Source organism: Colletotrichum higginsianum, chromosome 5 (genome assembly GCF_001672515.1).
Source record: "Colletotrichum higginsianum IMI 349063 chromosome 5, whole genome shotgun sequence".
NCBI classification, from domain to species: Eukaryota; Fungi; Ascomycota; class Sordariomycetes; order Glomerellales; family Glomerellaceae; genus Colletotrichum; species Colletotrichum higginsianum.
In genome coordinates this window covers 4,103,805-4,123,468 of record NC_030958.1, presented here as the reverse complement: position 1 = coordinate 4,123,468, position 19,664 = coordinate 4,103,805, and the positions used below count along the sequence as shown (strand labels likewise).

The 19,664-nt window shown below is 53.0% G+C and overlaps 7 protein-coding genes across 7 annotated transcripts; 5 read left to right on the top strand and 2 right to left on the bottom strand.

The window, feature by feature from the left end:
* Positions 1 to 1,155: 1,155 nt before the first annotated feature.
* On the top strand, positions 1,156 to 4,473 carry CH63R_08103 (Piwi domain-containing protein; the record flags this gene model as incomplete). Its single annotated transcript, XM_018303077.1, has 2 exons — positions 1,156 to 1,478; positions 1,530 to 4,473. 2 exons carry the CDS (start codon positions 1,156 to 1,158, stop codon positions 4,471 to 4,473), a joined length of 3,267 nt encoding a protein of 1,088 aa, XP_018157855.1.
* A 508-nt stretch (positions 4,474 to 4,981) lies between these two features.
* Positions 4,982 to 6,348, top strand: CH63R_08102 (Lactoylglutathione lyase; the record flags this gene model as incomplete). Its single annotated transcript, XM_018303076.1, has 6 exons — positions 4,982 to 5,048; positions 5,128 to 5,198; positions 5,252 to 5,279; positions 5,338 to 5,774; positions 5,833 to 6,091; positions 6,173 to 6,348. The coding sequence occupies 6 exons, from the start codon at positions 4,982 to 4,984 to the stop codon at positions 6,346 to 6,348; spliced, it is 1,038 nt and encodes a 345-aa protein (XP_018157854.1).
* A 729-nt stretch (positions 6,349 to 7,077) lies between these two features.
* Positions 7,078 to 7,875, top strand: CH63R_08101 (SelR domain-containing protein; the record flags this gene model as incomplete). The annotated part of the gene is made up of 2 exons (XM_018303075.1): positions 7,078 to 7,315; positions 7,475 to 7,875. The coding sequence occupies 2 exons, from the start codon at positions 7,078 to 7,080 to the stop codon at positions 7,873 to 7,875; spliced, it is 639 nt and encodes a 212-aa protein (XP_018157853.1).
* Positions 7,876 to 8,856: 981 nt separating this feature from the next.
* Positions 8,857 to 9,185, top strand: CH63R_08100 (uncharacterized protein; the record flags this gene model as incomplete). The annotated part of the gene is given in 2 exon segments (XM_018303074.1): positions 8,857 to 9,010; positions 9,016 to 9,185. Coding segments are annotated over 2 exon segments (324 nt in total).
* Positions 9,186 to 9,933: 748 nt separating this feature from the next.
* On the bottom strand, positions 9,934 to 12,223 carry CH63R_08099 (uncharacterized protein; the record flags this gene model as incomplete). The annotated part of the gene is made up of 4 exons (XM_018303073.1): positions 9,934 to 11,514; positions 11,567 to 11,677; positions 11,736 to 11,936; positions 12,002 to 12,223. 4 exons carry the CDS (start codon positions 12,221 to 12,223, stop codon positions 9,934 to 9,936), a joined length of 2,115 nt encoding a protein of 704 aa, XP_018157851.1.
* Positions 12,224 to 12,825: 602 nt separating this feature from the next.
* On the top strand, positions 12,826 to 15,801 carry CH63R_08098 (Arid/bright DNA binding domain-containing protein; the record flags this gene model as incomplete). Its single annotated transcript, XM_018303072.1, has 3 exons — positions 12,826 to 13,789; positions 13,842 to 15,688; positions 15,748 to 15,801. The coding sequence occupies 3 exons, from the start codon at positions 12,826 to 12,828 to the stop codon at positions 15,799 to 15,801; spliced, it is 2,865 nt and encodes a 954-aa protein (XP_018157850.1).
* Positions 15,802 to 17,902: 2,101 nt separating this feature from the next.
* On the bottom strand, positions 17,903 to 19,217 carry CH63R_08097 (Short-chain dehydrogenase; the record flags this gene model as incomplete). Its single annotated transcript, XM_018303071.1, has 3 exons — positions 17,903 to 18,380; positions 18,494 to 18,745; positions 18,865 to 19,217. The coding sequence occupies 3 exons, from the start codon at positions 19,215 to 19,217 to the stop codon at positions 17,903 to 17,905; spliced, it is 1,083 nt and encodes a 360-aa protein (XP_018157849.1).
* Positions 19,218 to 19,664: the final 447 nt, after the last annotated feature.

Genomic DNA, 19,664 nt, shown 5'->3' with positions numbered 1-19,664 from the left:
TGCATTCAAGGGAGCAAAAGGAAAAGGGAAACGAAACGATCCCTATGGGAAACATGGCTGTCGATCAGAAACGTTGTTGCCGCTGATCAGATACTTGGCTTCTGATTGTCACCAGTCGGTGGCAGTCTCTTGCTTCCAAGTTTAAACTGTGTTTTCGAATGAAAGAGAATGTTTCTCCGTCATGCTTGATGTTAGCAGAAGGTCGATCAGCCACTTTCAATATCAAAAGTTGTGAATTGTGCCAGTTTGCCCTTGATTTGATGTGGCTGCGGCTTGTCAATTTGGGCTACAGATGGAGACAAACACCAGAATGCAGCCGCAAACCAACCTTGTAACTAACTGCCTATTGCATCCAAACGCCTCTGCCTTTGTTGGTTCGTGGAGGCTAGGCACCGCAAGCCTTCTTCCATTTCGCGCGCAAGTATCACACATCCTGCCTCATTTCCAGCAATCAGCAATCCTTTGGTTGTCATTATCCTGTTGTTAGGCCCTTGCTTCGCCCAGCAGGCAACTGCTGAGGTCCAATCGAAGCCACCCCAGTTGCCCAAGTAAATGTGCTATCAGGGTGTTACAGCAGACAGTAACTGCTGGTTAAGTTTGTGACAAGAAGGGTGACTTTCCGCCGAGGACTCAGCCTGTTGGTTGCCCATAAAGGTCAAGCGTAAATGTGCTAGGTACCTACGGTATGGATTTTTCTCCACTTAACCCACACCACACCCGGGTCTCCAACTTCAGCCTATCCCTCACATCCTACAGGTAACCTCCCCATTCTCTTACACCGCAACATCACTGCAATACTGTTACTGCGTGCCTAGTTAACTCTAGGCTTGCACGGCCTCCAACATTTGCCACCAACTTTTAATTATTCGTTTACAGCATCGTATTTGCTGTCAATTGGCATCACCCAATCCGTTTGGCAGCGAGCAGGCAGGCGGACCCATGCTCTCCTCCTTCCGACACACAAGACGGGCCTCCCGCAGTAACACATAAGCGATAACTTTGCAGATATACCATTAACTTCTCTACCCCGGCGTGATTAAACACTCTTCTCATTTACATCAACACTTCACTACTCTCGTTAGACCAAACTCAACACTCGTCTAAACCACAACCTATCCTTATCGGACTTCCACCTACCGGACTAACATCCATCCAATGGAGGACTATGGACGTGGAGGCCGTGGTCGCGGCCGGGGTGACCGTGGTCGCGGCGACGGCGGTCGTGGCCGAGGCGGTGTCGGCGGATTCAGAGGAGATCGCGGCGGTGGTGGTGGATTCAGAGGAGACCGCGGCGGCGGCGGCGACGGCTTCCGGGGAGATCGTGGCGGAGGCTTCCGAGGTGGCCAAGGCGGCGGTGGTGGTTACAGAGGCGATCGCGGAGGCAGAGGCGGTGGTTTTGACCGTGGTGGTCGAGGTGGCGGCCGAGGTGGCCGCGGTGGTCGCCCTCCACCATTTGACGGCGAGGGATCTTTCTACGGGTACGTTCAGCATCGCAACTTTATCTGTCGAATGAACTAATGGTTGTTTAGTCAAAACACTCCCTCAATTCCTCAACCCGACAGCGGTATCACTGAGCTCGAAAATCAGATCATCAGGTCCCACCAGGCGAAGGACACCAGCCTCGTCAAGAAGATGAGCAACATGAAGATGACCGAGGCTAACGCAGCCGCTCTCATGCCCCGTCGTCCTGCTTACGGCACTTTGGGCAACAAGGTTCTTCTTTGGGCCAACTACTTCCGCTTGACCGTCAACCCTACCGTCATCTATCGATACAACCTCGAGGTTCGTAAGGGCGAATCGAAAGAGAAAGAGCCCGCCAGCGCCGACAAGGTCAAAGGCAAGGCCAAAGAGAAGGTCCGGGATGGTGGTGGTGACGGTTCCCCTGCAACGATTCCCGCTCGCAAGCTGAAGATCATCCTGCAAAATGCTCTCGAGGAACTTCGGAAACTCGAACCTGGCGCCATTGTCGCTACCGAGTTCAAGAGTCAGCTCGTCTCGCTCAAGAAGCTTAAGTTGGCGATCAACCCGATTCATGTTGTCTTCAAGAAGGAGAGCTCCAATCGACAGGAGACATATTCCGTCAAGATCGTTGGTGAGACGGAAGCTCCTTTGGCTGACATGAAGGAGTATTTGAAGACAATGATCGATAAGAGCGACCCGGACGAAGTCAACTTTCCCAGGTTCGCGACGTCTGTGGACGCCCTTGGCGTTATTCTGGGTTACACTCCACGGGCTAGTGAACAGGTCACTGCTATTGGCAAGGGTCGTTTCTTCCCGTGGGGTCCCGGAGCAGCCAGCGCTCAGCTTGGTTATAACGACCCCCTCACCGCCATTCGGGGTTACTTCCAGAGTGTCAAGCTCGGCACCGGAAGATTGCTTCTGAACGTCAACGTCACCCACGGTGTTTTCAAGACCCCGGTCAACGTCCGTGAGCTTTGCCACTGGTTCAATGTCATCAACGTCTTTGGTGACGGCAATCCAGCCAGAGCCAAGGCTGCTCGAATGCGCCTCCGTACTCTGTCTAAGTTTCTGGCTCGCACTCGCGTCGCGGTCAAGTTCCGAGACTCTAACAACAAGGAGATCACGGGCAAGAAGACTATTCTTGGCCTTGCAGACAGGTTTGAGGTTTCCCAGACAGTCTTGGGCAGGGATGTCTTGTTCCGCCCGGATTTCAATCACGGCGGCCCCCAGGAGGTCAAGTTCAACTTGCAGCCGCCCGAAGGAAAGGACAAAGTAATGAACAACAAGGAGCCCGGCTTCTACACCGTTGAACAATACTGGACATGGAAATATGGCACGGCGCCCGATAAGACGATGCCTCTTGTCAACCTCGGAACGCGCGACAAGCCCATGTTCTTCCCTGCCGAGCAATGCACCATCATGCCTGGCCAAGCTGTTCGTTCAAAGCTCACTGGCGAGGAGACCACGGCGATGCTCGACTTTGCTTGCCGCTCTCCCTTTGCCAACGCCGTTTCCCTGACTTTTGAAAGCTGTTCGGCATTGGGCTTTGACGACAAGCTTCTCGACGACTTCGGCCTTAAGGTAGACAAGAAGCTCCTTACAGTCAACGGCCGCGAGCTGATCCCGCCTCCCGTGTCCTACAAAAATAAAGACGTTACCGCTCGAGCAGGCTCTTGGAACATGAACGGCGTCAAGGTCGCGAAGTCTGGACGCAGGATTGAGGCTTGGACGTGGGTGCGCATCCTGGACGGTAGTCGGCAGCATCAAACCCCCGAAGTGGCGGCCATTGTTGGAAACTTTGCTCGTTTCCTCGAAACTAGCGGAATTCCAATCAACCAGCAAACCGCCTACGGACAACAGCGAGAAATTAACGTCAGCCAAGGCAATTACGATGCGCCTATTGACAATTACTTCAACAAGCTGAAGCAGCATCTCAAGGGCAACACGATGAACTTCTTCCTGCTCGTTGTTCTTCCGCGACAAGACACTGCACTCTACGGCATCATCAAGAAGCTTGCGGACACACAATACGGCATCCACACGATCTGTGTGGTGGAGAAAACCTTCATGAAGGATAGTCCACAGACTTACGCCAACGTCGGACTTAAGTGGAACTTGAAGAACGGAGGCGTCAACCACATCATCAAGAACCCTATCGACATCATCAAAGCCGGCACTACCATGGTAGTTGGTTACGATGTGACCCATCCCACGAACATGCCAAACGACAAAAATGCCGCGCCCAGTCTGGTTGGATTGGTGGCGAGTATCGACAAAGACATGGGACAGTGGCCCGCAGTGTCGTGGGAGCAGAGTAGTCGCCAAGAGATGCTGGGTGATGAACTGACTGGTCATTTCGAGGATCGTCTTCGACTTTGGATGAAGCACAACCAGAATAAGCTGCCGGAGTACATCATCATCTACCGAGACGGTGTTTCTGAGGGACAGTTCACGCAGGTTCTCGATGTCGAGCTGCCCATGATCCGTAAGGCGTGCTCCAAGCTATATCAAGCCGGCCGCAAGCCCAAGATGTCGATCATTGTGTCTGTCAAGCGTCACCAGACTCGATTCTATCCGACCTCGGAGCAGACGATGGATCCGAAGTCGCGCAACATCCGCAGCGGCACTGTGGTTGACCGCGGCGTCACGCAGGCTCGTTACTGGGACTTCTTCCTCACAGCCCACACGGCTCTGAAGGGGACCGCTCGCCCGGCGCACTACACGGTGCTCTTGGACGAGGTCTTCCGTGACAAGTACGGTGTTGGTGACGCGGCTGCGAACAACTTAGAGAAGCTCACGCACGACCTGTGCTACTTGTTCGGCCGAGCTACCAAGGCCGTCAGTATCTGCCCGCCCGCATACTACGCGGACATCGTGTGCGAACGAGCCCGCGTGCACCGTCCTGAGCACTTCGATGTCTCGGACACAGCATCAAGCATCAGTGGTGCTTCCGGCCTGACCACAGCCAGACGAGTGCATGAAAACTTGAAAAACACAATGTACTATATCTAGGGGTAAAATGGGTTAATTGCTTCCTGGCTAGAAATTGGATCCGACGGCAGTTTCTGAAAAGGCTAGTGTAAGCCAGGCGTTCTCCACGGGATACAACTACAATGGTTGCGTGGGTAGGTTGCGAAATAGATTGTATCGGGCATTACTCAGGAGTGGTGACAGAAATTCTCACCGCATACTGTGACATGCAAATCGACGTGACAGCCATGCCGTGCCGAGACCCGAGTGGAGGGCTCTGCCGTGCCCGGGGCCGGGTACGGGGCTTGTCATCAGCCAGGATCGAAGAGTACTGCTCTTTCATTGGCTTCATATTGACGTCAGCAGGAGTTTTTGAGGGGCCAGCATTCTGATGGCGGGGTAGGCTCTTGCTAGGAGCTCGACTCCTCGTCATGCACCACACACCACAGGTTAAATCCGAAAAAAGCTCCTTCTCATAAGCTACAATCCCCGAAATCTCATCCCCGCTGCAACCTCCTCATAGCATCTGCTGCATGAACCCATTGCTTCTATGAACTCTCTTAGAGCCCTACAGAGAATCAAGCTTGTTCAAAACACGCTCACGACCAATCATCTAGGTGAGACATAACAGTCTGGACTCCGTTCACACCTCTTCGCGTCATGGGCTTGTGTATTGATTGGTTTCGGCATGCTCAGGACGAACCAGCCAGTTTACAACCATGACTGCCACAACGGATGTCAAGAACTACAAGTTCAATCACTCGATGGTAAGCGTGCAACCCCCGCATCGGTATCTACTCTCTTCTGACCATGTGCCAAGATCCGAGTGAAAGACCCAAAGGCTTCGGGTATGCAGTAAACCCTCACCACGGGTGCGTCTCAGCTTCTCATACTGATTGCCGCTAGTCAAATTCTATGAAACCCTCGGCATGAAGGTCGTGAAGCAAATCCAGCAGCCCGAGGCCAAGTTCGACTTGTACTTCCTTGCCTACGACTCGCCCAACGCGCTATCGGCGAACAAGAGCGCCTTTGACCGCGAGGGCATCATCGAACTGACCCATAACTACGGCACCGAGAATGACCCGGAGTACAAAATCAACAACGGCAACACGGAGCCGTACCGCGGCTTCGGTCACACGTGCATCAGCGTCGACAACATCCAGGCAGCGTGCCAGCGCCTGGAAGACGCGGGCTACGCGTTCAAGAAGAAGCTGTCGGACGGCAAGATGCGCCACATTGCATTCGTGCTGGATCCTGACCAGTACTGGGTCGAGATTATCGGGCAGAAACCGATTGAGCAGACGGAGAATATTAAGGAGACGGATGTGACCACGTACAGAATGGTGAGCGCCTCGGCATGAGTGGCAGGAAGAGAGGCGACAAAAACTGACAGATTGGCAGAACCACACAATGCTTCGCGTCAAGGACCCTCAAAAGTCACTCAGGTTCTACCAGGACGTCCTTGGCATGACGCTGATCCGCAAGAACGAGTCCAGTGACTTCACGCTCTTCTTCCTAGCCTACGGCGACCTCAAAGAGGGCGAGAGCCAGGCTCAGCGCGAGGGTATCCTCGAGCTGACATGGAACCACGGCACCGAGAAAGACGAGAGCTTCAGCTACCACAACGGCAATGACCAGCCTCAGGGCTTTGGGCATATTTGTGAGTGTTTTTCTTTTTCCTTCAAGGAGAGATATTGGAGAGGTGAAGGGCACGAGAGCTAACGACGTGGGGGGGGTGCAGGTGTCACGGTCGACGATATAAACGCCGCTTGCGCTCGTTTTGAGGACTTGAAGTGCAACTGGAAGAAGCGCCTTACTGACGGCCGCATGAAGAACGTCGCCTTCCTGCTGGACCCTGACAACTACTGGGTCGAGGTTGTGCAGAACGAGAGATTTGCCGGGAAGGAGAATTTCTAAGCACAAACCAGTACAGGGAAAGACTACGTGGGTGTAGCTTGAGCATGTGAGGCAGAACGGCGTTCGGGAAGAGGAAACGATTGGGTGGGGGCGTACGAAAGTGAAGTTGTCTCCGAGTCCAAAAACTCCTGTGGGCACCGTTTGGGCGGCTGTGGTGATTGTCAGCGGCCGTTTCGAGGGCACTAACGGATGCATGAGGTGTGCTTTTGCATGGAAAAAATTACCCAAAAGCAAGCCATTTGAGATATCGAGTCCTGATGATGAAATTCCCAATGCTCTGTGGCTGGTGCTGATGCTAACGTTGATGTTCACAAGAAGGTGGCAATTGCAGGGATAGAAGCTCCGGTCCTCGGAAAACGCCCCACCAGCTCATGATTCCATAGGTACCTTAGTCAGGTAGTGTGGCGCTGTAGTGCCGCTGTGGCGGAACTTCACGCAACTGTCTGAGACCCACCCACCTAACCGGCCAAAAGTCGTTGACGCAACAGTTGCTCACAGGCCTCGTACAGGTAGACCCCCCTGGGGATCCGATTTGTCACTTGCCTCATCACCACCCCTCCCGTGCTGTGGCATCCTTCATATGCATAGCATCAAGACGTTATCGTAGTCTCCTCATTTAAACCTCACGACCCCCGCCGAACCAAGTTGATCTCTCACTCAATCTCGTGAAGGGACCACTGCAGCTCGCATCAAATCATTTTCAAAGATACGACGGCTGAGAAATTGCAAATGCGATTCTCACCCTTCATCTCCACACTCGTCTTCACTTTCTCCAACCTCACCCGCGTCCGCGCCGCGCAGTTCGTTCGTGCTCAGGCTCCATACGCTGCCGCCCGCCCGCTCCGCGCTTCTATGCCCTCAATCCCGTTCTTGGGCGCTTTGTTTGGCTCTTCCGCATCGCAGAAAGATACCATGTCGTATCCTGACAAGAGATCCGCCGACGAGTGGCGGGCTGTTCTGAACAAGGGTATGCAGTCTTGTTCTCCTTGCCCTGGTGTATCTCATAAGTCTCGGCTCGCGGTCTCAAACTTTAAACTTCAGACTTGGTACCGGGCCTTGTGAGATGATTTGCTATGGTATTTGGGAGCTCGTGGATGAGATGAGTGTTGTTGACCGTCATGACCAGAACAATTCCGCATTCTTCGCGAAAAGGGAACCGAGCCCCCCGGCTCGGGCAAATTCGACAAGCACTATCCCGAAGAGGGTGTTTACACCTGCGCCGGGTGCTCCGCGCCGCTGTACAAGGCCACGCACAAGTTCAAGTCGGGCTGCGGCTGGCCGGCCTACTTCGACTCGCTGCCCGGCGCCGTTGTGCGCCACGAGGACCGCGCCTTCGGCATGGCAAGAACCGAGATTGTCTGCGCCAACTGCGGCGGTCATTTGGGGCACGTCTTCAAGGGCGAGGGGTTCGACACGCCCACGGACGAGAGGCACTGCGTCAACAGTGTAAGCTTGTCGTTTTCCCCTGACGAGAAGAAGGCCGGGGAGGGTAGTGGCGAGGGGACGAAAGGGGAGAGCAAGGTCTGAGCTGTAAGGGTTGCGACTTTGGATGATCTGGGGTGTAGTTTATCGACGGCGTTGGTGGTGAGGCTTGGGTTGGTGTTGTGTTGTTGAGGGTACATGGGGGAGGCGCATGAGGGTACATTACGGGTGAAGTCCCCAGTGAGGTACTATGGTGTATCAACAGGAGCGGAAACGAGAAATGCAAACCAATTCAAGCAAAATCTTATGCGGCCCATTTTGTAGGAGCTGGTTTTGTTTATGAGACGAATTCAGGGGAAGACTCAAGGCACAAGCACATTGATGCTAACGGCCCAAAACATTCTAATAGGCCGTGGGCACACTCCTTGGAGTAAGGGTCATGAAAGAACGTCGCAAGCCTCAAAAGTGCCTCACTTTTTTAGTGACTCTCAACCCGGATGCGTAGCTGCCTGTGTTTTATACAAGTGAAATCTAAGTGACTTGGAAAATTTAGCTACTTGGGTCAGCTCACAATACAGCGACTATCGAAGTAACCGGACACAATGCCAGACTGTTGCTAGGCACCTCACATTGGTCCACTTTGCCTAACTCGCAATTATCCAGACTACCTATCGTGGAGTCTTCCGATAGCACTTGCTTGCTGGGAACCGTTTCCCAACGGTCGTCCGTTACTGAGCCGCAACGTCTTTAGAGTCTAAACCGAAGCTCTCGGCCCTCAGCTCCCACTCTGACACTCATCCCCATATGGCTTGCTGTGTAGCCTATCGCTGCCAATAACTGCATTATTCCGCTCCACATTCCTGCTTCGTCCAAATGTTCATTATACAAGAACTGGTCGATTGAAGTTCAGGTCTGAAGCTGAGAACAAACTCCTCCAGTCAACTGGTATGCTACGCCATCTTATTACAAACAAAACTTGAACTCACTTCCAGTGAACAAACCGCCCGCACAACTTGCTTTCACGCAAGTCCCGGAGGCTAGAGATCTCTTGATACCTCGGTAAATACGGAGTACACTGCCATTGCAATGGACGGCACCATGAACGCCACTGCCAACACCGGCAACATTATCGAGGCTAGAATCCTGGCCACAAGTCCTTCTCACCTTATCAAGAAGCACCTAAGCGACTGGTCCCTCACCCTCACCCTCACCTCACCAGGCCCCAGAGCAATTATTGCAAGTCAGGGAGCTGGAGCTCGAGACGTGAGTCCTCGGTCGACCCCGAGGACCTCGCCATCGTGACGGGCAACATGTCAGAGGGTCGCTCTGCGGATGAGTGTACCGTCGAGGAGGTTGATGATGACTTCTCACTGTGTACGAACGACGGCTCGCCCCGTTACAAACCAGAGGGTTAGGAGCTCGCCGCATGTCCCGCGTCCCAAGGTCAAGTACCGCAAGTCCCTTTCTTGGAGACCTAAATGTACCTTCATGGCGACTTCAAGATTTTCGGCAGCCTCGTCACCGCCGTCTCCGAGGTCGACTTGTTTGCGAAGTTTGCTATCGATGACAGCGAAACGCTGTCGGTTCCTCGGCCTTGAAAACACTGATACCGTCCTAATGAATGATTACACCTTCATAAAGGAGGCTGATGGGGAGATTTGTTTTTCGTTCTTCGTCGAGTTCATCTACATTTGAGGACCACCATATCCTGCCTCCCAGATCCTGACCACCCTGGAGGCATCCGGATCAGGGAGGAAACCATCGACTGGGTCAATGGATAAGATACCACTGTCACTTCCGTCGAGTTCATCTTCTCCGACACAGACGCAGCCCACACTCTTTGGTGATTCATACACAACCACCCCTACTCCAACGTGCCAACTTCTCGAATAAGCAGACATCTCAGGTCTTGAGTGAGCTCGTAACACAAAAAGTTGCGCAAGTGGAAGTGTACGTTAGGCATGAAGCGGGAATACTGAGGCCGGCATCTCAATGATCATAAGTAGCTCCTACCTAGTCCGTTTGAACAAGATGCTGAGTATCCCATATAGCTACGTCCGGTGTTTGCAATGTAAGCCTTATTTCAACCGACTCGAAATGCCGCGCAAAGTCGAATAGCCTCCCTTCAGGAACGAATACACCACCAATTGCAGCGCAGTGTTTTCAATATTCCAGTTCCATAATGGCGGTTACGAGTTTCCCACAAGGTATATCGGCCATGGCTGGGCCGTGGCGGTCAATTGCGACCTGGCATATATCGATGATATTTTGTTCCAGTTCCTCAAAGACTTCAATCTCATTCGTCGGTTGTTGTGTTCTGGCGTCGGCCAGTAGACGTTGAAAACATGCTTCTTGAAGGCTTCGAATATCCCACATCAGCTTGAGCTTAGCTACAAACAAATCATCATCCTTTGCCGAAGTATCAGACAAATCGCTTAAAGTTTGCGTGCTGCGATCTGTATTAGTTGATATCAATTCAAGGGAGGCACTGTTGCGATTTTGTATCGCCAAGGTCGCAGAAGTCGGGTCCAGGTTGACGTGTATTCCTGACAAGTTTGAACTTTTGTCTGCCGCACGTAAGTGCGTGGCATCCATACTTTGAAGCTCCTTTACGGGGGTCATCTCTCCAGACTCTATCGTATCGAAAGTAAGAGCGGAGCCCAAGCATCCACTCCCAACATTGTCAGATTTCTGAGCGGCGCTGTTGAAAGATGGATAGCCCGGGTTGCTGGATTTGCCCGACTGCCGTACTATAGGCTTTCGCTTGAAAGGTGCAGAAGGGACGATGGGCAATAGTATCGGTGACGTGGACACTGGTTTTGAAGGCAGATCGGACTTCCGTTTCTTTACGACCGAGTTTTCCACAGCGTCGTTGTCTTTTCGTTTGATAACGAGCAGCCTTCTTTGTGGTGGCTTCTCGGCTTGCTCTACCGACAGTCCGGTCTTTGAAATGGTCTGTGGTGTCGGTTGCTGGTTGAAATCCGTTCCCTGACTCACTCTCGTAGAACTACGCTTCGGATTCAAGTCCTCCGACTGCTCGCCAGATCGCTTCGGGGTGGTTGACTCCGTCTGCTTTCCTAAAATGAACGGCAGCTCACGTCGAGGCGGGAGCATGTCTCGGAATTCGGCATTGGAGGCGGGCCTCGATATTGATTTAGCAACCTCATCGATTGAAAGGCTTTCGACAGATGGACTAAGATACATTTCCCGGTGTTGGATAAGCGGCGGAGAATAGCTTTGCGGTGGCCTTGGGTGGGTAGCAGATGTTGAAAGAAGCGCCGGTGTACACTGCCTATGTGGAGAGGGCATATAGTGTGTTTTCATTCCCCGCCGGTCTGTGGATGCGGTACGTGCTTTCTCGGATGGAAGAGAGGCTCCCAATGAGAAAGAGGATTGACGGTTAGCTCTATTGTGTTGGCCGAGAGAAGTTGCAGGCCGTTGACCATTTGCAAGTACGCTGCGCGGACGTAAAGATGCATCTCTCTCATCCGGTAGGACCAAAGACAACCGGTCAGAGTTGTAGTGTCGTAGAGAAGTGGCACTGCGTGAGAATTCGAATGACTGGTTCTCGGACATGGATTGGGAGTTGCTGGCCATTGATGATGACCAGGACGGCTGGTGAGAAACCTGTTGGCGCGGCGGCCCTCGGTATGACTCGAGACGTAAGCCTAGACCTTGGAAAAGACGTAGGACCTGGTCTTGGTCGTTTGAGTTCTTGAATTGAAGGGCTACCTCTTTGGTTATCTGTAGATAGTAAGCCTCGGTAGTAGCAGTGAGTAGTAGTACTTCTTCGTACATCGTCAGCTCTCAACTTAATGTTAACAGTCCCAGTTTCCTGCTTGTACCTCAATGCGTAGGTGAATTCCGGGGCGATGTTACCATCGCGACTACCAAGGCCTAACCTGAGCTGGTTTGCACGTTAGCAATGAAGTTCCCCATACGTTGCGGAGTTCGGGGTGACTTACAGCTTGGTGGCCTTGCAAAGGAACTGTGAGCACGTGGTTTGGCTCCTTTGAAGGATGGTCTCTTGATTCTATGAACCTTGCCAGAAGTCGTTCCTGTTTGATGGTAATGACGGCATTTTCCAATTGTGAGATGGTGTCCCATTCATATTCATGGAATAGTCTCTGGCGAACGCAAGCGTGGGCCAGCGTAAATGCCCAAACCTGGAGTTTGGGCGCCATATTTCGAGGCTTTAACGTCAATGATTTGTGAAATGACGGAACAATACAGCGAGAGGTGGCGCAAGAACGACTCTTGGGAAGCCAACCGTAAAGACTACGGCTTCGTAGCCCACAATACCATCAACGACCGACTCGCGCTTCAGCTGCTTGGTTAGTGAAGGATGGTGAAAGAGTAGAGCATTGATGGTCTGCGACCCGAATATCAGAGTGTCGACTCTCTCGGTGTCACGCGTGATGGGGTGCAGGATGTTAAAAAGGGAGAAAGACATGATGGCGAAATCGGGTGGAGGGCACTCGAGGAAAGTGCCAAGAAGGGGTCTACTCCCCTCCTCCCCCTGCCCTGAGTTCCCCTGGAAAGCTCAAGTGGGCCCAGACCAGATTCGGATCTAGCTCAGGCACACAATGCCATTCGATAAGACAGACATGGTCACGTGGAGATAAGAATCAAAGCAACAGGGGAATTTTCAACGTCGCGTAACTGGCGCAAGGCAAAACACGGTTGGGTCCGTTGACAAGCGGTGCTTTATCACTAACTGATCGCAAAGGTCCCCCGAACCTGCCCGCGCAACAGCACACTCGACCCCCTCCATTGGGTGCTGCGAACTTGCGACTTTTCACTTAGAAATCAAGCGCATTCTTCCGTTACATTTCCCATCTTCGAAAACACACGTCGCAACGTTCTTTCTTTGGGCATTTGTCTTGCCTGCCGAAGGACCCCTCGGCGCGTCCTGTAGTCTCACTAACGGGCCGCGGTCTTCGACAAGTCATCCACATATTCCGCCAGGTGGTCAGTCACTTCACTCTGCCCCGCATGGTGCTGTCACTGTCGCACATACTAATGAAGCATCCGACAGTTTGCGACCAATACAACATGGCACCTCCAAAGGAAGCTGAGGTTGAGCTTCACGCCATCAGCCGAACCCCCGAATACGAGGAATTCATGACCAAGCTGAGAGCTTACCATCAGGAGCGAGGCACGACTCTCGAGACCGAGCCCAAGGTCGGACCGGTTTATCTTGATCTGTACAAGACATTCAACCATATTGTTGCAAATGGCGGCTACGACAAAGTGTCCGATGAGAAGCTAGCTTGGCGCCGGATGGCTGAGCAGCTTGGCATACACTCCTCCAACGTAGCCTCGACTGCTTTCTCTCTAAAGGAGAAGTACTACAAGAACCTTGCTGCCTATGAGATCAAGTTTGTTCATGGCAAGGAGCCCCCTCCCAAGGACATCTTGGAGGATGTGTCGGCCAAGGGTGGCGGTCTTTTGAGCCGCACTAGGGAGAACTTCCGCGGAGTCAAGCGCGATAGCGGCACAGTTGGTGACTCTGCGGCTGCTTCTGGAGATGACGGCACCCCTACCCGAGAGCGTCCAACCCCAGATGCCGCTCCCACATCCAGCGTTCGAGCTTCACGAGGCCTGCGCGAGGCTCCACCTCAGAGAGTCATTTTCCAGCCAGACACCGGCCCCTCCAGACCAACCCGCCATGTTTCTGGCCAGCAGCTAGGCCATGCCGCCACACCTAATCCCACCGGTCAGCCAGGCGGCCATCATGCCACTCCACAGCAGGTCCAGCACACTCCTGTTCCTCTTCCGCATCAGCCCCGGGCGGCGCCTCGTGGGCCGAGCGGCAGCTTCAACCCGCCCGATGCCGAAAATACCTCGACCGGTGTCGAGTCGTTTCTCCCACGTTCTCTGCAGCAGCAGCAACACAGTATCCTTCCAATGCGCCCTGTTGACACGCCGAGTAACAATCCGGTCGAGTTCGCTCGACGTCGTCAGTTTAGACGCTCCCTTCTGGAGCCTCCTCGCCGTAGTGGGCCCTATCCTGGAGGTAAGACATACCTTGACTAAGACGTGGTGTGCAATTGCTGACTAGGCCTCAGTTGGATACGACGGGCCGAACATTTACATCCGTTGTCTATACGCCTTACGCTCAGGCACCTTCGAAGAGCAGCAGTTCGCACTCTACCACCTTGTCAAAATTTCGTACGAACGTCATGACAAGTTCAAGTTCGAAGGGTTTCCCGGGCTCAGTGAAGGCCTGGTAGAGAAGGTATTGGAAGTCGGCAGCATCTTCTACAATGTGAAGTGGAAGATTTCTTGGGTGTCTCAAGTGGCTGCCGACAATTTCGACACTCTCGATGGTAATGAAGGAACGGAAGACATCCTGGAGCGCATCGACAATCTCGAACCGAAGCAAGTCAATGAGCTCATTGTGCCCGCAAAGCTTGCCGACAAGATGATACTCATCAACGAGGCCGCTCTGACGCTGAGAAATATGTCTCAGCTCCGGGAGAACGCCGCTCATCTGGCCGAGTTCCTGCCAATCAAGGACCTCATCTGCATTGTGCTTAGTCTTCCAGAGCACGAGTTGGTGGTGGAAGTAAAGCATGCAATGCTCGACATTGCCGAGGCTTTGACCCCCTACATTGAAATCGACTCGAGCGACCCCTTGTACAAGGTTCTCATGTGGCTTCTGAACGACTCTGACGATCGCGGCATCATACTCACCACTCTCCGCGCACTCGGACGCATCTCGATGAACCTCGAAGCTACCAACAGATTGGACAAGGTTCCTACGGCTGTTTTGACCAAGATCGGCGAGTTGATGCTACTCAACGACGACGAGCTGAAGGATGCTTGTCTCGATTTCTTGTATCAGTACACGGCAGTCGTCAGCAATGTCGACAACCTGGTCAAGTCACTCAACTGTGAGCACCTGGTTCAGCACCTGGTCCGCCTTCTTTCCCACAACGCTAGGCGATACCAGGAAGAGACCCTTCTGAAGCCCATGCCCAAGTCGCCCTCGACCGATGAGCCTGCTGCTATGCCCGAAGACCTACTGCAAGATCTCTTGAAGCTGGATGAGCCCGAGCGGTGCAACCAGTGGGTCAAGTGCTTCTTCGAAGAGGACAAGGAATCCTTTGTTACTCAGATTGCAGCCTGGCAGGCATACCAGAATGCTTTCAAATCGGCGCTCCAGGCCATTGGTCAGCCCCTCATTACACCGGCTGACTTCATTCGCAACAGCTGTTCGGTCTACAAGGGCTCCAAGGCTGAGGTCTGGGCTGGCAGCGGGGTTCCTGGAGAAGTCCAGCAGAAGTTCATCATTCATGGCATTCGATGCCGAGTTCGACCTGTGGGCATTGAGGGCCAAGTCTTCCTTCGATGCTTGTGGGACTCGACGTCTGGTCGACCAAATGAGAAATGCGGCCACTTCTTTGGAAGCAAGGAGAAGATGTGGAACCATGTTGTTGCGGTCCACCTCAAGCTGGCACGCAATGAGCAGGGTGGCTTCGACAACAAAGAGGAGGAGGTCAGATGCCAGTGGGCCGACTGTACCAAGTATCCGAAGCCCACAAAGATGAAGCTTGCCCTGATGGGCCACCACCTCCAGACTCACTGCTGCCAGATCTTCAACGGCATTGTCATCAACGAGAAGAAAGCACAGGCTGGACCCCAGCCTAGTGACAATCTTGTGGTCCACTTTGAAGAGACAGCCACAGCTCCTGACGAGCAGAACCCTGCAGCTCCTCCTCAAGCGGCTGGAATTCCCCTCAGTGCAGTGCTGATTCTCCGCAATATCGCCCGCAATGTGGTCAAGACACCTGCGCAGGAAGACCTCCTTAAGCTACATGAGCTTGGAGGTGAGGCTGGGGGCTGGAACGAGCGACTTTTCCGGACTTTGCTCCCTCGTCTCTACGAGGTAATGACTGAAAACAAGGTTCTAGTGAGTTTGATCTTTGCCATGATTTGCAGCTCTGCGACTAATACGATTTTCTTGCGCAGCGACCCCATGTGTTCTCACTCATTCAGCTCGCCGAGTCAGAGAGAGATATTTAGTGCAAATCATGCATCCAACCAGGCTGCCCTCTTGGAGCCCCTGATTACCATTCTTCCACCTCAAATTGCACCCTTGAGCTAGATTGGCATTGCTAAGGACTTTACTTATTGGGCGGCATCTCGAGCGAGGTTGGACACAGATTATTCGTTATGAGAAGAGAGTGCGTGTTCCTGCAGCGCAAGAACTGCAGACTAATATGGAGGTGGTGTGTAGCCAATGAGACAACTTTTTTCGTTTTTTGGGATGGCAAATACCCAGGCGTTGGGGAGGATGGCCACAAAAGGGTTGCAAATATGGAATTAGCAACAGGGCGACAATTTTTTTCTTTTTTCCCTCTTCTGTGGGACGGGCGGACACCTCACTTGCTCCTGGTCGCTCGCTCTAAAGACACGACAATGATGAACATTATTGGTGTTTGCATGTTTGGCCTAACATGAGAGCACCTTACAAGAAGAAGGCAGAGAAAAAGAGAAAGAGACAGGGGAGAGAGAGATGGGCACGTACTATGTTTCGGTTATGCGGGTATAGGTGGGTTGACGGACGAGCAATGATTCTGGCAAAGACCGATTGTCGCACACAATGTTGCCGTAGTATATAGTATGGAAGCAAAATGCTTGCGAAAGGAAAAAAAAGTTCCACTCGACTGGGGAAAAGAACTTTGGTTGCGTGCTACCGCCGTTGTGTCTAGGGGAAAAGCTTGTAGAGCCGAGTGTTTGGAGGAGGATGGCTGTTGCTCAGTGTGCTTGGCAATCGGAATTCTGCTTCATGTTTCTTTCTGTCCAATTGAGGATGGGGGCGGAAGTAGCCTTTTTTTTCTCGTCCCCCCCCCCTCCTCTAATTTTCTTCTCCACGACGTTCAATTAGGTATCGTGGAGTCAACTGAGATGGGTCCCGGATCGATACACATGTATGGGGAAACTTTTTTTTCAAGGTCTTTCGTTTATACCCCATCGTGGAGTACCTACGACAGGGACAGAGGAGGGTTCGGCCCAGGCTGGAGGGGCTCCAGTCTTCTGAGGCGACACCACCCCAGGGATGGGGCGGTCACGATGGTCAGCCCTGGTGTTCTCTGGGTGGCGCCATCGTGGGCTACACTAGGTAGGTGCCGGGAGGCGGGACGGTAATTGGGGTGGAGAGAAGGCTCGGGCCGAAGGTGGTCCATCCATCCATCCACCCGTCATTTCCCACGATGCGTTATCCTCGAGGGGCCGTAACCAAAAGTCACGATCTTCGGTCATGGGGTCGCTTACTGTGTGGGGTTTATCGATCTACAACGTTGCACAACTGCCGCGAATTCTTTGCCATACTGCTGATAAACCACGCTCGCTGTGTCCTGGTGCTCCGGTCAAGATGTCTATCTTAAGCTCTGCCTGGGCTCAGCGTATTCTTTTGCTTTTGGGTTCGTGCGAAATGATTCGAAGCCACAGTCATTTTACGAAAAGGCTGTATCAGTTTTGTGAGATGTGAAACACAAGACGTGCCCATTTAATTTCTTCAGGATTTATTCTATCATGTCTGCTCTGTCCTATCCACCGAGAATCCCAGAGTCCAAGACCCAAGTTTCTTTCCATTCTATCCTCTTTGTTTTGCTTCCCAAAACAACCACCATTAAGACCCAAAAGCCCAGAAAAAGAACTTCTAGTCCAAATCCCCAATGTTTTGGTTCGTTCCGATGACTCCTGAAACTGCCTTGCCTGCTTGAGAACACACGTCATGATAGTCGAAAGGTCGAGGGTGGATGAGGTGCTGTGCAACCCTTGGACGTCTGGGGGGTATAGTCCCGGATGATTCATCGAGCCGACTGATGAGAGAAAGAGCATTGACACTAGGAAATTGGCACGAAGTCGCGCGCTGTCGTACGCGACCATGTCGGAGCAATGGCGTTGATGCCACAGGTACCACGTCTGCCCGAAGCAAACATACCGGGAGTGCGGATCAGCGATGCTCGCCGTCGTAACCGCGTAGCGTCAACCGAAGCTAGCGAGAATATGCCGTGAACGATGTGGCTGCAAAGTGGAAGCTCATAACTAGCCCGACTCGGGCGATGCCCTTCCTTAAGCAAAAGAGAAGCTTTCTGGAAGGGCATCCTCAAGCGCAAGCTTAGTAGCAAGTGTAGCCACCATCAATGATGACGTTGGAGCCAGTCATGAAGCTGGAGGCATCGGAAGCCAAGAAGACGCAGAGACCGTTGAGATCGTCCACGCTGCCGAGGCGGTCTTGGGGAGTCAGGGACTTCCAGATCTTCTTCTGAGCGTCTAGAGCAGGGACACGGTTGAGGGCAGTATCCATGTAGCCGGGGGAAATGCAGTTGACACGGATGTTGTACTTGGCCCACTCAGCAGCAAGAGACTTGCCGAACTGAATGACACCGGCCTTGGAAGCGTTGTAGCAAGACTGCTCCTGGGGGTAGTTGACAATGCTGCCAGACATGGAGGCAACCAAAATGATGGAGCCAGGCTTGCCAGCCTTCATCATGGCACGACCGACGGCCTGGGACATGAGGAATGAACCAGTCAGGTTGATGTCGATGAGACGGCGAAACATGGCAGGGTCGTAGGTCTCGGCCTTGATGTTGGAGCTGGTCAAAGACGCATGTTAGTGGGTCTTGCTCAAGTAGAAGGGGAAGGAAGGGGAAGAAAGGGGGAGATGATGTGCATTCTGTGCACAATGCAATGTGGAGATATGACGTACTCAGCGATACCAGCAGAATTGACCAGAACATCAGGTGCACCGTAGAGCTCAACCACAGAGTCAACTGCAGCATTGATGGCACCGCCGTCACGGACATCCACCTTAAAGAAGGTGACAGGCAAGCCAGTCTTCTGGTGCAGCTCGGAAGCGGCCTCGTCACCCAACTCCTGGTTAGCATCGAAAATGACGAGTGCCTTGGCACCAGCCTCAGCACAGGCGCGGGCCATGTAGTTGCCCAGGCCACGAGCACCGCTGTGAATGTCAGGTATCAGCAAAAACAACCACCATGCAATTATATCCCAACGCTCGGGTGATTTCAATTGGCCCTAGGGACGGACTCCAATCAGAAAATTTCGGTCGGGGGAACTTACCCAGTGATGACGATTGTCTTGCCCATGACAGAAAGCTTCTGCATCATGGGAGGCATCGAATCGAACGTCTTGCGAGTGAGAGGGACGACATCGTCGTTCTCGGGACCGGGAATGGGGGACTCGGTGGGAGGGCGAGAGTCGTGCTCGCGGACGGGGATGGAGAAGTGGTCAGACTGGCCAGCACCCTTGGCATCGGGGGCGTAGACGGAAACGGGAATCTCCTTCTCACTGACGACGTCGCTCTTGAAGGCGCGAGCAGAGACGGAGAAGGGGCGAGCGGCCTGGCTGCGGACAGCAACGCGAGGAGCAGCGAAGCGGGTGGTGAGACGGAAAGCAGAGCGAGCGGCGGCCATTTTTGCGATCGGTCGGGGCTGGTGGTAAGAATGCAAAGTAGGATGTTGTTTGGTGAAGGAGGAATGGATTGGTAGAAGCAAGGAAGTCTGTAACCGTCGATGGAGGTATGAGGATGAGTAGCTTCCACAAATGTCAAGCTGGATGGGAAGGGAAGGAAAAAGATTTGTGTGGTGAATGGGAGAAAGAGGGCTAGTTGCTCGAAGAAGGGGGAGCGCGTCCAAGTTGATATAGGTCCGAGTGGGAGGCGTGGCCCGTGTAAGCTCCTTCCGGCAGAGAAGGAAGGAAGGAAGGCACTGGTTAGTACGTACGTGTGAAGCGAGGCAAGCTTGGGAAGGCAAGTTGGCAAGTAGGCAGGTACGTTCGTTACGGTAGGTACGTAGGTATCCGTGTGGGAAAAGGTGAGGTAAAGGTGAGTAGGTAGGCAAGGTAGGTAAGTACTCGTGTAG